The following is a 16,269-nucleotide window of genomic DNA, read 5'->3' on the forward strand; positions in this document are numbered from 1 at the left end:
ATAAATGCAAGTATGACCAAAAGCTACACAGAGTTCAAACACCATAATATATATGCCATAAAATTTACCACCAACTGTTGGCAAGACTGATAAGCAAGTCTGTAAGTCCAAATCCAATCCAATCCAATCCTACCTGACAGAAACAACAGAAGACTTTTAAGTTGCTTATACTTAATCCTTTTTTCTAAATGAAAAAAAATCTAGTTATATGTTAACAAGACTGGGCTAACTCTTGCTGTACACTTTCATCCCATTAAACCCTTAAAAATATATAACTGGCAGTGATGTCCCAGTATTGAATTTTCTCACGAATTGAAGAAAGACTAGAAACCCTTCAAAGCCAACACAATCCCTTCTCCATATGCTAGCGCTACTAACACGCGCCTACAAAATCTGCTTTATATCCTGGATATTGTACCACAAATTGATCCGTGTTCCTTTCCTTTGACGTCTACATGGTCTCTGCAGAGAATTGCTCTTAATGGCATCATTTAAACGTAAACCCACAATACCAACCAGCATACAGATCATGAACCAACCCCATGCTTAATCCACAGCCTTAAATGTCATCAGTCCTACCAGGTAGGAGTTAAAAGAAAATTGACTTGAACTGCAAAGCACACGTGCATATTAACACACTAGTTCAGAACCATACCCTTTTCAGTTGAAACACAGCAAAGGATATGATAATGGAAATGAGGCTTAAATACGGATGGAAGCTCTTAGGCACCCTTACTGAATGTTTTTTGTATTTTTTCCCTTTTTAAAAAATTTCATGAAGCTGTAACAGATAATTATAAGTTCACTGTTCATGTTACTCCAGATGAGTGATATGGCTGATGATGTTGACGACAGCGATGAACTTTGTCTCAAATGATGTTCAGAATGAGACTGATAAAATAAGAGAAAAATTGATCCAAAAAGTTCATCAGTTCCAACACAATCTCAGACTTCACCACAAGCAACATGACATAAAGGACTATTTTTCAAGAAATGCTACGTAAGTTTGGAATATCTATAGCATCTGTTGGTCTGTCACCTGAGGCTTGTCAGTCTCTGGCGTGCCTAGAGGAGAACTAAACATAGCACTCAACCAGAGAACTAAATTCATCCTCAAAGGCTGAGCAAGCATCAGTTATAGCTGTATTGATTCTGATTCGTGACATTTTTTAAGTCCTCAAGACTATTCTATCTCTATCAGCAACAAAAAGATTATTTTTGAAAAAAAAAAAAAAAAAAATGGCACATGCAAGTCTGGGTCTTTGAATACATTCATTTTCCTGACAAAAATAAATGCTGGTACAAAGACCTCAGGAAATAGAATTCTGTTGCGCAAGTAATTATTGTTTTCTGTTGTATAAATACATAGCAACAACAGCTTCACAAGTCACAAGATTTGTAGTATTCAATGACAGAAATACAATTACTTTGTTCTTTTGGTTGTTACAGTAGGTTGACGAGACAAAATGCATGACCACATCTGGTGTTCATTGCTTGACTATAGATAAATGTTAATAGTGGATCATTACCTCCACAAAGGGGCTTCTTTTCACCTCCATTTGTCTGTCTTTTTGTCTGTTTGTCACCAGCCTAACTCCAAAAGTTATAACTGGATTTTGATGAAATTTTCAGGATAGGTCAAAAATAGGCTTACTTTCAAGTGATTAGATATTGGTGATGATCCACCAATTGATTAATAGTAAATTATTAGTTCAATTTTTGTCTTAGTGATTAGGCTTCACTGTCTTAGGCTGCATTCACATCGAGTTGAGCCATGGCTCTACAAAGCCAGGACCTAAATATGGCGGACGTACATGAACGGAAAACCGCCTAATCTTTTAATAGTCTCTCCGCCTCTCACATGCCTCCCCATGCATCATCCCTGCGGGGTACAGTCATTAAATCTCGGCTCCATTGGGACAACACATGGGGAGGCGAGTGAGAGGCGACCTCCATATTTAGGTCGTGGCTTTGTAGAGCCATGGCTCAACTCAATGTGAATGTGGCCTTAGTGCTTTTCTGATTTGTTTTATAATACTGTTCACAAATATACACAAATTCAACACTGTCTTGTTGAAACAGAGAGATCTTCCAAGCAGTTATTTGCACTTCATCAGCCAATCTTTCTCTTGCCAGTTTTATTGTAAGTGACAAACCATCCCGGTGGCATTTTCAGTAGATTTGACCTTTGCTAGAATTGGCTGAAATAACATGGCATTTCTAAACCCACATGGCTTCCATCCCCAATGACACTACTCTGAAAATTGCTAAGAGCTGGACCTGACATAGAAATCCATCTTTTGACTTTTTTACTTCATCCTCACATGCCAGGAATCTGGATTATCTATGACAAACAACATAAATCTGATGAAGGATTGATTTGCCATACTTCAATACAGATCACCAAGAAAAGAATGCAATTAAAAGAAAATAAATAAAAACAATAAACAACAACAAAAATATAACATTTTCAATCTTACTTCAATCCCCCTTTATTTAGAATGACCCTAACTAAGCTTGGGTTCTGGAGAAAACATACACTTTTTTTCCCCAACAGAAGACTCACTTAATCAATAAAATAAATTTAGCAGCTTACTTTTAACCAAAACCCCTTCCAAACATATACATAACATAGACTAGCCAAAGGCTAGCTCAGTCAATGTTTCCATTTCCGAAGAGGCCACATTACATCATTAATTATTTCTGCATACGCCCATGTCACCATCTGCTACGGATCAATCCCCTTAGAGATCAAATTCACTGAAGATATGCTATTCCATCACGCTACATTTCCAATTTGTCTAAATGCTGATGACATAAGTTTTATTGATCTTTGAATACATCGAAATGAAATATTGGACTGTATATTTTTTTCCTTGATCGATGGGCCTTTTTTTTTTTACGTTGTATAGTCTTTGCACGTGGTGATGGTAAAATTCCTTCATTCCAAAGAGATTTCGTATGGTGACTAAATACAGGGATCCAAATGTTGAAGTGGATACATTTTTCCTCCAGAATATCTAATGATTTTCCAGAACCCATGCTGATGCAAATGTCTCAAAATTCTTGGAATGTCTATCCCCTGGAAGCTAACATTAAAAAATTGAAATATCAAATCACATCACCACATTTTCTATACATAGCAAAGAGGTCTTAAACTTTGAGACTCCAGCGGTTTCCTCTGAGAAACTTTCAATTTTTTTGTCTTTAAGATTCTAGTCAGGGTTTACGTTAGGAAGAAGTAAATTTTCTTGATACATTTACTTTACTCCAGTACCTTTAAGTCATATTTCTCCAAACAGAGCAGAAACTCTGTAAGGAATGTTCCTAATTGCTAACCTTAGATCAAAGCACCCTTTCAATAGCTGGCTTATTATCTGATTTACACTTACCCATTTGTATAGTGTTATATCAAATCAAATGTGAACAGATTGCTCATAACATTTATTTTCACTATTTATTGCTGTATGTATCTGCTTTCTTGATAAATCAAATCTTCGTTGTGAATGCCATTTACTCACAAATCGCACCTTTCTTTTCTAAAATGTCAGTATTTCCCACAGCTCATGCTGATGCTTATTTTATGCATTATTATGCTGTATTTCTTTTTGCGTGTTCAAACTCAAATGAATCCCAGTATATGAGATTGTGGATAAAATGCAATACTTAAAATTTCACAGAGATCATCTGCAAGATGGCAAAATACAAATCATTTCATTTTTGCAGATTTTCACATTAACTGCAAGAAACTTTTAAGCATTCCAACTCAGTGGCCTCATTTGGTTTTAATTTAAAACTGTACAGATTCTGACATTTTCAACATAATTGTAATATGTACTATATGGAAGCTTAAATGGTTCCAACATTAACCCTTCACCAACTATAATTTAACCCTCTGGTTATAGACCTCTGTGACCACACAGTGAAGTGATTTATTTTTACCATTATGTTTTTCAACATAGTCAAAATGTCTTCTAGAACTACTGACTTCTGTTTCTGAATGTCATACACCAAAATATGTTATATATTCTCATGCATACAGTTTCCGTATAGTCATGACTTAGAATAAAACCAACATGTTGAGTTCACATGCTCAGAAGCTGTGAGCCATGATATTCGTGACATAAGAAAACAAAATTCCAATTTTCTTCTTTGCCCTTTCCACAATTGATTAGCGTGAAATGTGGAAATGAATATTTCATTTTTTTTTCAATAAGGTAATGATCTGCCTCATGCAGATGACTCATAAATGAGTACACATGCTTGGTATTTCAGTGCATTTACTCTGTCACCTGACAATTGTGAAATTAAAAAAAAAAAAAAATTGATAAGTGTGGGCTGCAGAAATAAACACTCCCATTATTTATTTTAATAAGAAACACACTGCAAAAGGATGGTTCATTATGTTCTGATGCAATAATTTGGCCATCTAAAAAACATCTAGCCCCCAAGAGAAAAAACACCATCAATATATCTTTTAAGTTAATATTCATAAACACAATTTGAGGTATGCATACAAAGTAGAAATCCATAAAGTCCACAATAACAATAACAGTAGTTGTTTCCAACAAAAAAATAAGGGTTTACAAAATATATCGATTACCTGAACAAGCCTAAAGAAGAAACCAAATTGTGGTGTCTGAACTTTTAAAAAGAAGATGTCCAAAATAGTCCAAATGAACAAAACCTTCTTCGAATGAAACATAGAGGTGTAATTGCAAGAGGAGACTAAACAAAGAGAGGTGGTATTTTTCTATGTGCTTGGAAAACAAGGCGTGACAGAGGCCCCTGGAGAAACGCTGAAGCAACAGGAAGAAAACATTGATTTTAACTGAAATACTGCAGCATTAAATCTCCCAAAAGGAATAATATATCTTTGTCTTCATAAAAAATGAAAGGATGAAAACATCTGAGGCTTAACAAATATAATTTCTTAAGATATACATCGTTTGGTGCCAACTGCAAAAGCAAACAAATCCAAACAAAAGCATGAATAAAAATCAAAATGCAAAATAGAAATGCTTACGTCTCTTCTGTAATGGAAATCAATGCAATGCAATCTTCACTGAACAATAACATACTTCATGAGCAAACACATGCATGCACGTGCACGCACACATTTACAAATACCATAGTGTTAAACATACTGTACTCTCATCTTGCAATGTCCAATGTATTCACAAGGTTTAGAGAAATATCTGCCTTTGCCCCCCCCCCCCCCCCCCCACACACACACACACACACACACACACGCAAAATAGCGGTTTTAGCATGATGTAATGCAATATACTGAAGTTTAATTGATTAACTGTAGTCAACATGGTCTACAAATATGGCCAAGTGTAACCATGCATCACCTCAATTTTGGCAACTGCCACAGTTACAAGTTGGTACAAAGAGAAAACAATGGTGGGCATACCCAAATATCTGTGGAATATAATACAATGGCGGCAAAGATCAAAGTGTGTGGGCTTTTCAGCTAGCAGCTTCCTTCACTTAGGGTCAGAATAATTGGATCATTTCCCGAGAGAGGAGATGATGAAAGAAAGATAGGGACTTTGAAAGGAGAAGAATCCCAATGGCTAATATGAGTGGTTTCTATCAAGAGATCTATTTGCGAATGTCTATAATGAGCCCATAAATATATCCTGAAATATTGCATTGAGATTCTACATGGTACGAAAGATCCATGTCTAAGCAATAAGAAATTATCTCACTCTCTTTTTTGTATCACATACCTACCATACAAACTTGAATGCACATAAGAGAATACACAACATCCGTCATAAACAAGTAATTTATCAAACAACCACTGCCATTCAGAGCAAGAAGAAAGAGAAATTCAAAACCCTAGTCAGATTTCATTTGTGAAAATCAAACTGGACCATAATAAACACACTGGCAATAAGTCATGCCAGATATTATTAATTGAAGGATCTCTCAAAAGGTCAAAACATAGATATAACACAATTAATACAACAAAATAGATTTTATTGATTTATTTGGCCTGTTAGTCTGGAGCAATCAGCACAGAGATTGTCAATGGATATGTAGGATTTATTCTAAGTATCTGACTTCAGGGAGCCTTTCCACACACACTAATAAAAATCCCCTTTGACTAAAATTTGGTCTAATTCAATCCGGAATAAATTAACAATCGTCAGATGAAAGGGAGTAAATACTGGTCAAAGACTGGATCCATTTCTTTCAATTTTTTTTTTTACTTTTTTTCTTTTTGTTATAAAACAGCTGCCATATTTCACTTATTAAGACTACTGTTGATTTACCAATGGTTCTTTACAGATGGTCTAAGCAGCAACCAATGACGTAAATGTCTCAATATAAGGCTCTCTGGTCTAATGATTTTTTTGGGGGATAATTACAGACTTAACTTTTGATCTTCAAGTTTAGATCCACTTTAAAAATTATCTTGAGACACAAGCCCCAGAACATAACCTTTTGCTTTGTGGTTATCCAAACAACACAAATGTGTTAGCTGTGACAAGAAAAGTGCTAATTAGAACATAGGGAAAATTACCAAGAGTAATATCTTATCATGTGTATTTGTTGTGTATTTATTAGGGCAGCGGGATGAATTTGATAGCATACTTATCTATGTATCCAGGTCATCAAAGGCGGGAGTAAAAGGATTCACTTTGGCCAGCATTGCATTAGTTGAGACAGGAGCTGTCACAACCATTGTTACAAAGGCCTGTGACAATAAAAACCTCCACTCTGTCAACTGTGAGGGGCTGTTGACAGATGAATGTACAAACAAAATTGTGCATGGGGTCAATTCAAGGATATTGTATTAGTGGGATATATCTTGTCAATTTCAGCTATTTAAGCAAATCAGTCATTGAAAGGGACAAAAATTCAGTTTGTCATTTTAGATCATTGTACTCACAGGTGCTGTAACTTTCAGCATCTGAGGATTCATGGGACAGAGATCGGCTTCTTATCCTGCTCCCCTTGGCCCTTGGAGTGCCCAGGTTCTTGTACTTTATTTCCTGGAAAAAAAACAATGCAAATGCATGACAGTTTACAAAAATAACATTAATTGAAAAGATTTGTTGGCACCCCTTTTTCCTTGGTGCTGGGAATGGCAGGTTTCTCTTCCTTGATTTTCTACATAAAATACAAATTAGGAAAAAATTAATATATAGAGATGTTTTAAAATTATACCTATATATTTATTTTATGCTATTTGTGCAATATCTTTTAACCTTTTGACTTATTTTTAACTTCTAGGACAGCTACTCCCACTCAATAAAGAAATTAAAAATTCTAAATGATACTGTAATTAAATTTGAATTTTTTTATTGTAACAAATTATAGTTGTTGCCACTGCAGACAAAGAGACCCCTTGGTTGTTTCAGCAAAACACATTGTTACAGTTGTGCACCAGCGCAATGAGACTGAAATTGTGATGGTGAGATTTGAACTGTCACACCTGCCACAATCTCAACATCACTCCTGTAACCAAATTTCTCTTTCAATGTAGTTGCAGGACTGAAAACATTTATTTTTCTGACTGAGGTTGCTGCAACATAGTAAATTTTTGTCAAATATTAACTTAAAAAATAGACAAAATTATACTTTTTTCACTGCTATATAGCAAATTTTTATTGAGCCATCCTGAAACTCCTCCTAACAAATGTGGTAACAGGTAATTTATTCACACAAGACTTGCTTCAGATTAGTAAATATAACCTAAATACAAGCCGAAGAAAAAGTTTTTTCCACAAGATGTAACCCTGATTTTGTTCAATATTTGTTTTGGCTTAAATAATCCAAAACACTGGTTTACAAAAATGATGTTGTAGGGTGATCCTACAAGACCATGTCATCTTTCTATACCAATAGTTAAGTAACGTATCCAAAGAAAGGAAAAGCTTAGACCCCCAAAAGGTCTAAACGTAAAGTGGTTCCAAGGTTCCTTATGCACAGATCTAATCCATGCGACCAAACAAGCATACATACACAAACATGCACATTGAAGTCAATGAGACCTTCTAGTACAATAATCACTAGGAAACTAAAACCACACATATGCACTAAAATCTAACTGTTTCACGACTTTGTGACCATCTACTAACTGTACTGACATGTTACACATCAAAGGTACTGTAAAACTTGACCTGAACTGGTTCAGGTCCGAATGGCATCGAGAGATGACCAGGCCACTCTAAAGATAAACTGAGGTTCAATTCAGACATAACTTAATAATCATCAAATTACTTTTAAATTACTGGTTATTCAAAGTCCATTTACCACTGGGGAGTCAAAGGTTCTCAAGTACTTTACCGTATTATTGAGAAAGATGATACGGCAGAGTAGCTAAATGCAGGAGGTCTACAGACAGGTAAGACCTCTCTATGTCCCTGCATGGTTACTCCCACCATTACTCCCCTGCACTATAAATCCCAACTGGTAAAAATTCAACAAAAAACATAATTCTTAATTTTAAAACCGCACTGTAAATATGGGCACCCAATAGTGACAAATGTTTGACTTGATTGACATTCAAAAATCGATGCAGGGAACTGATGTGCGGGAGTTATGTTGCGTAGATATTAAGAGATGAACCCTGCAGAGAACTCCAACTGGGTGCAGCCTGTTACATAACTGGACAAATAATTTGACTGGTTCTGGCAGTTCTAAGCAAAACTGACATGCATTTGGGAATTTCAAAATACGCCCATCTCACAATATGATACAAACCCCGTACAAATCTGATACAAACTGATACAAATTTGATCAAATGAATACAAACTGATACACAAAGTGCAATATGAACTATGGACGGTGAGCAAAGAAAATTCCAGCTACACAAATCAAATTACAGTCCTACAACAACTGGTGCACATCATGCCTGTATAGAAATAACTCAACTACATATGGTGTTTGCAATAACCCAGAGAACACCTGTTGTGAATATAAAATACATTGCCATGTGCCTTGTGCTTCAATGCATTGTGCTATTATAAGCCTTCGCAGACAAGGAGAGAGATTTTCCTGGCTTCAGGTTAGACCACATCTTATTTTTGCCAAATAGGTAATTCACTTTAAACAAATCGATGGTAAATAGGCAAAACATGCTTAAACCTTTTTTCATTTTCCTTGAAAATGATATTTTCTTAAATATTTGGCAAAGATAGTTGTCTTTCCTGTGCCTTATGCAAAGAGGGAATTTTTCCAGATATTACAAGATAGCAAAGACGAGCAGAGTTCATTTCCAGAAGAAGAAAATGCTTCAGATTATTTTTAGCTCAGAAATGAAAACAAAGCTAAAATGCATTTGAATTGTAATCCTTCCCAATACAAAGAATAAGCAAAATAAATAAATATATGTACTTGAATAAATAAGCCAATTTGAATAAATATATGAATGGCTATTGGTAGAGGGAAGCATTTCCATCTAAGGGTACAGAAACACACAGTGCATACAACGAACGACTTACATGGCCAATAGGTGGCAGTTGCAACTTCAGTCTTTGAGTCTGAGAAAAAAAAAAAACAGCAAATCATATGCAGTAACAACTCGAAAACAGTGAGGAGAATATGCGTATCTTTCTTCAAATAGATGTAAACGTCAACATAAATCACACAAACTAAAACAAAAGCAATCAGACATGAACGACAAGGTTGATAGCATAGCCACACAAGGTGGTCTTTGATGCACACAAATTAATAGAGCCATTCTTGTTTGATTTATCTGCATACCCATGGCAATTGGCCTTCTACACCCAACTTCAAACTTCTTCATTTAAGGTGGGTGAGGTCCACAACAAATACCATGATATAATTAACATTTCCATATGCATCTATAATCAATCCTAAATGGATAACTAAAAATTATAACTGACTAAAAGACAAAAACATTAGTGCAAAAATTCTGGATATGATTTTGAAAAAATGTCATAAACCTCTATTATTATCACCCATTGTAAAGGCAAAATAGGTATGTCATGCACTTGTTAGCAAAAGAAGCATAGCACAAGAATTTAAAAAAAAAAAGTATAAGATAAAAATATCATCATACTTGGTAAAGATGAGCAAATTTACCAGATCAAATTTACCATACCCGTAAATTTTTAAACAAACTGGCAAAAATATATATAGTAAATGAATACATAAATAAATAAATAAAGTTAAACTATTTTGAACTGGGATAAATAATAAGCTTTCCATAAGAATAAAGATGTAGGGTCTGTTTCACAAAAAAAGGCAAATGCTCTTATGCCTTATTTTTATGGTCAACAATATTAGAATTATCTGCGACAGAAGGTGACCCCAAATTATGGTCTTAAAGATAAGAGCCACTATTCACTTCATCAAGTTATACAGTCGAGACCAGATTTATCTTGACTGAGATTATATATATATATATGAGAGAGAGAGAGAGAGAATAAGTAAAATTTGTTTAAAAAGTGTTTAATTAATGTGCAAAGACTATTAAATATCTAAGCGTCTCAGATGTAAAGCGGGGTCCCTACGTGGATGGTACACTGATCTGGTGACTTCAGTCAGACTCCACTTGACCCAGACAAGTCCTGGGGATTGATTCACCAAAGAACTTAAGTCAGTTCCCTGGCTCAGTTGAGAGTGCTGTTACACTGCCCCTGGTAGGGTAAGATGTGCCCACGTAACCTTGGTAATTAAGTTCTTAGTCAGGGAACCTGACTTAAGTTTGTGAAACGCCTGGGGCCTCGATTTACAGAATAATTTAAGCTCCAAAACTATTCTAAACTTATAGACCAAGAAACATTTGCTCATCTGAAGTCCAAGATAAATTCATAGCAGTCCACACAAAAAAGTAAGTATTGATCAGAAACATTTGGCAGGTTTATTCCTACTATAAAACAGGCACAATATTTCACCTAATTGAACCAATATTGATTCGTCTTGGGTTGAAGTATACTTAAGTTTAGTTTTTTTTTTTTTTTGGTGAACTGGCCCCTGATTGTTAATGGGGTTATTCATGCCGAGTGGAAAACCAGACAAAGTACATTCATTATCCTGACATGTGATCAACTAGTTAAGACACCACACTCTAAGGTCACATTCTAAGGTGAAAAAAGCACCTGTCGGCTTTTCTTTGCTTGACCCACTTTAAATTTTCTTCTTTTTCAACTTACCAATGGCCAGTATTAACAATGATTACACAGCATTTTCAATAATTTCTAACTTTCTTTGATGGGTTTTCAGTCACAGTTACTGTAGCATTGCTTTAATCTGGTTATCAATAAACCAATGTGGAAGATTTCATAGCACTGTCCATACCAATACTGCCTAGCAAAATACATGCCCCTGCTCTCCAACTCCCCAGTATATGTCTTACTCAATACTAAAAAAAAAAAAAAAGCAAATATTCTTCAAGCTATTTCCCTGAATATAAAGTCATTAATATTCCATGATATTTTCACCTTTTCACAGTCACGCTGAACCTTGTTGGCTTCCCGTCGAATACTGAGCAATAGCGAAGTTGGGCAGCAATATTGATGAAATCTGTACATTTATTGGTCCAAACGGGTCAGCAATTATTTCTTACTCCCCACTCTGGCACGTACATTATTTTTCAGCGATCGCTGCACTTCCTCAGTTTTCTTCCAAGTACTACAATAGCTGGTCAGTGATTCAAAAGAAAAACAGTCAGCTTACCTAGAACTGGCCCCAATATAATGGATTAATTATCTCTTGGAAAAGTTATTTTAGCCACTGATTTTGGTTTGGCTGATCATTTTATCCCTTCCTTTATTATTTATTAAAACTTTCTTTTTTATTTACACACAGTTGCAAGGCAAAGTATAACAATGAATGGAACCATCTGTATCTCATGGAGAAATGCATAACATAAGATAAAGGTTTATTCAGGTCTAATATATACAAATTAAAAATTAAAAATTCATATGTATATAACAGAAATTGGACTGCTATTCGGGTAAAATATATAAAGTTTCGAGGTAACAATACGGTTGCTAAATTTCTTTTTTTTTTTGTTGTTAAAAGGATAAAAAAGCAGATAGATGACAACTCTTTAAAAACTTTTTGGATCCTTTTAAGTTAACAGTTGCTGGATAGTAATTAAAAAGAAGCTGTAGAGGGTGGGCACAGTCAAACATAACCTTTTTTCTGTTTCTGCTTCTAATCTACCTGCGTAAGTGGCACTTAAAGTTAAATAGGGGAGATCGTGACCAATGACTATAATACTACAGGTAGTTGCCACCACATCTAAACACTTGCGGTCTTCTTCAGTGCCACGTCGATACCACACTGTGATTTCGAATATACTCTCATTTAAGCACTGAGTGAAACTACCTGTATCTCATCTTACTTAATCTTAGTGTGCACCAAATTTACAAACTGACTCTTTACACTCCGACCCACATGGCAGACAAATTGTTCTCTTTATATATATATTCTTATCATACTTTCATGCATCAGATGCGCAAATGCAATACAAAACAGATGTTTGTTCTAATATCATCTGGTGTGGAGCTTCATTCAACCAAGGAAGCAGCAGTGTTCCTTACAATGCATAGGCTTTGTTCACAACCAAGTTGATCCACAGACAAACTGATCCTAGGATCAAATATGGCACAGCCCTAATGTCTAATGTCCTAAACAAAATTAGTTATCTCAGTCTACAACATTAGCCACAGGTCCAAAGCAATTGGAAAATGGACTCAGTAGACTTATAAAACGATTTTCCAAAGTTACTACAGGTCCCAACAGAATAGTGGAAATTCAAGCAGCTGTTTTGAATAATAATAATAATAATAATAAATAATAACAATTATTATTATTATTATTATTATTTTGTCTTTTTATTTGCTCTTTGGATGAGTTGTCTTGATTTGGACGATTGGTCTCCTACAGTTGGCTAATTCTGGTGATGGAAGAGAGCAATTTCACAAAAGGGCTTTAGTCTGAAATGTGATCTAAACTTTTAGTCTAAATAAGACAAAAAAAAAAAAAAAAAGGGACTATAAATCCATAGTAACCTGGTTAAAATACACCTTGTTATCAAATAATATAATTAATTTAAAAGCACTACCATGACCACTGATTTTATCTTGGATGAAAATACAGTAATATTGGTAAAAAAACATTTACACCAATTTCAGGGCTTACTAGTAAGTGTGTTTTGTTAAACGGGTTCCAGCGGGGGTAAAGAGTTTGAAGGACTCTGTTCCTGATGTCACATAATGGCTCATGCTAAAGGACATAATGCATTTATCAGAATTCCTTGCTTCAATCTCAAGATTCTGTCCCCATAAGGAATTCTACAATTATTGCTTTCAAAGACTATGTGATTCAATTTCAGACTTGAACTGCTCTTTCCGAGCCACCAGAGATTTTGTGGGAGAGAGATACCAAGATTAGAAAAACGATAGAATTAGAGCACATTTAGAACAGATGATCCGCGGAGTAACTAAATATGGACGATCCCATTTAAAAAGCAATGTCGCTAATTCCCTGGTGGTCTCCTCACCTCCATGCACCGCCATTAAGGGATTATATCTCGGCTCCGAGGTTTAATTACTAGGCCCCTGCAGCGATGGTGCCAGTGGAGGCGGGGACACCATCAGGTAATTAATGGCATTACTTTTTAATTGGGTTCGGCCATATTTAGTCGGCGATCAGTTAGTCTACAGATCGTCTGTTCTGAATATGCTTTTAGTTTCGTAACACCCATTAGTATTCGGTTCAAATAGTACGTGGGTCATGGTACTGTGAAATATTTACACACCATATCTTAAACCAGTGTCTCAGTGCATTGCACCATTCTGGAATACTACATGCACACAAATAGCAAAAATATTCAATTAAGCATAATCATTTTTTCCCTCAACAACTAGTCCAGTTTTTTTCATCATTTATCATTGTATTTTATTCAAATAACTAATTCTGCTTTCTTAATAAGAAAGATCTTAATAAAAGATCTTAATAGAATCTATCTTAATAAAAAAAGAAAAGTCTGCCAGCATGAACGAAGCAGCAGCAAGTTAAGTAAATTAAGGCATGACAAATATTGTCTGTTTGTGCATGATATCTCTGTTAATATTGGCATTTGGTTCCAGAGAAGAAAGGCAGGGCAATGCCCTGAATTGTAAGTCTTTAACTTAATGCACTGCCTTCCTTAAGACAGGTTCACTTGAGACTGGCGGATAATAGAATTATCCCATTATTTTTCAGAAGGGCAAAGTGGTAAGTCATTTCTTTTGTCCTATTCATGTTTTCACTGGAGGATCTATCACTCATCAACCAGACTAAATATGAAAAGGTCTTTAATCTGTGTATCATAGCAAATCATTTTATCAGATTTAATTACAGGGGGGTTCGAGTTCAAAAGAACCACCCCTTTTGTTGGGAAAAGGTCCGCTCTAGGTAAAATTTGATCTAGGTACATGGGGATTTTATGGTAAAAGGTCCACTTTTTTTAAGTTTTTCAGAAAAAGAACCCCCCTTTGAAATTGCTGGCCACGGGCCTGTATTATGACCCCCCCCCCCCCCCCAAACACCAACTAATGAGACTGGTTGGAGTTTCTATAGTTTCCCTAGTCAAACTCACATAAAAATTGCAACAAGCCAGCTGAAACTGACAAATTCCCCTGCTTTAAGATTGATTGGCTCTCTGTCTAGACAAACACTAAAAAATTGAAACAGATACAGTAACCATTAGATGCATTAATCCATTCCTAAAAATGAGCCAATTTAGCTAAGGTGTTTATGAAGGTGAACTAAATTAGCAATTTTGTGTCATCTTCTTAGAAATTCATTTTAGAACTACTCATAGGTAGCCCCCCCCCCCCCCTCCCACACACACACACACACACACACACACACACACACACACACACACGCAATAAAAATCAGTGGTACAATTCAGGTTTGTTCATCATACAGGTAGAACATTTTTGTTCATTAATCTTCAGGGGGAAAAACTAGCGAAAAAAACTACACTGATATTGATCTGGCCTATAAAAAGAAAAGTTTCACACTTAAATCAATTGGCACAGATGGAAGATTTGCCAAGGTCAGCCTTGGCAAATGAAGATGCAATTTTATATTTTCATTTGACCCCACTGATAGATTCCCTTTACAATTTCTGGCCCACATATATCTCCAAGGCCTTTTACCTGTTTTCCGCCTTCTCTTTCTTTCACTCTCCCCTCCTTCTCTCTCTCCCTACCAAAAGTTACATCAGACCTCTATGAAACAGACATTTGCAAGTTAAAATAGAGCCACCACTTTAAAATAATTCTAACACTTTACGTCTCCAAATGTTCATCCTGCAAAATTCCTCCAAACACTATTAGGAAGAGAGGTTTTGGCTTTGACAACTGGAATATCACTTTAACCATTTAACTTTTACCATTTCTAAGTACTAGAATAGTTTAAGAAATTCCACTGAGAGCCTAATGCTTAACACCTTCTATCACCTAAACATCATTTGGTAACAAACAACAAAACATTAAATCATTCAGTGTTTTTTTTAAACAAAATATTAAATTATTCTGAGTTTTTTTTTTAAGCCTACACATTATTCAAACTAAGTTCATTAAAAACATTTTCTATAAATAATTCAAGCGGTGTTTACATCAGTTTTCCACCTGGTAGCACACAGCGACAGTACACTAATGGTACCAATTAAGATAAAAATACCCCTTGACAAAGTTATATCATACATTAACAAGGAAGGAAGGAGTGCCTAGAGTATTTTCATTTTTACAGCAGTGTTCACACTGGGCTCTAAACTGAGCAAATCTCAAGCAGTCTTGATTACGCTGTTGATGACATAATCGGTACTGCCAGCATAAACCAAAAACCACTTTGATCAACATAATCCTTGTTAGCTCATGTCAGTGTGTGAACCACATTTTCATAACCTGATCTCACAATAACGCAAGTTGAACCAATTTCGATCAATTCGAGTCTTGTCTGAGCACACCCTCTGGCTGCTTCAGAATGGCTTAGCCTGGGTGCACCTGTTTGCCAGAGCTATCTTGATCACACCAATTTAAAATTTATCTCAAATCAACATTACCTACGGATCAGTTTATCATGCAGTGGTCCACTCGAAAGGGTCAACAAGTGGAATTTTCAAACATACTAGTATGCTCCAGGTTCTGTAGTAAATGAGAAAATAATAAACTTGCCCCGACACCATTGCATATGGCAATATATATATATATATATATATATATATATATATATATATATATATATAAATGGACCTGGAACTGCCTCATTTGTTATCTA

The 16,269-nt window shown here is 35.4% G+C and overlaps 1 protein-coding gene across 2 annotated transcripts in view; it reads right to left on the bottom strand.

Annotated features, from left to right (window-relative positions):
* LOC106176757 (S-adenosylhomocysteine hydrolase-like protein 1) overlaps window positions 1-16,269 on the bottom strand; it is a 53,420-nt gene that overhangs the window by 24,369 nt on the left and 12,782 nt on the right. The window contains exons 2-3 of one of the 2 annotated variants that reach the window (XM_013559288.3): window positions 9,465-9,503; window positions 6,908-7,010 (exon numbers count right to left, since the gene is read on the bottom strand). In XM_013559288.3, coding sequence (XP_013414742.1) covers window positions 6,908-7,010; window positions 9,465-9,503 — 142 coding nt within the window. The remainder of the gene's footprint in view (window positions 1-6,907; window positions 7,011-9,464; window positions 9,504-16,269) is intronic. The other variant, XM_013559307.3, reaches the window with a different exon arrangement.

The sequence above is a fragment of the Lingula anatina genome, chromosome 6 (genome assembly GCF_051362555.1).
Source record: "Lingula anatina isolate TDL-2025a chromosome 6, LinAna3.0, whole genome shotgun sequence".
NCBI lineage: Eukaryota > Metazoa > Brachiopoda > Lingulata > Lingulida > Lingulidae > Lingula > Lingula anatina.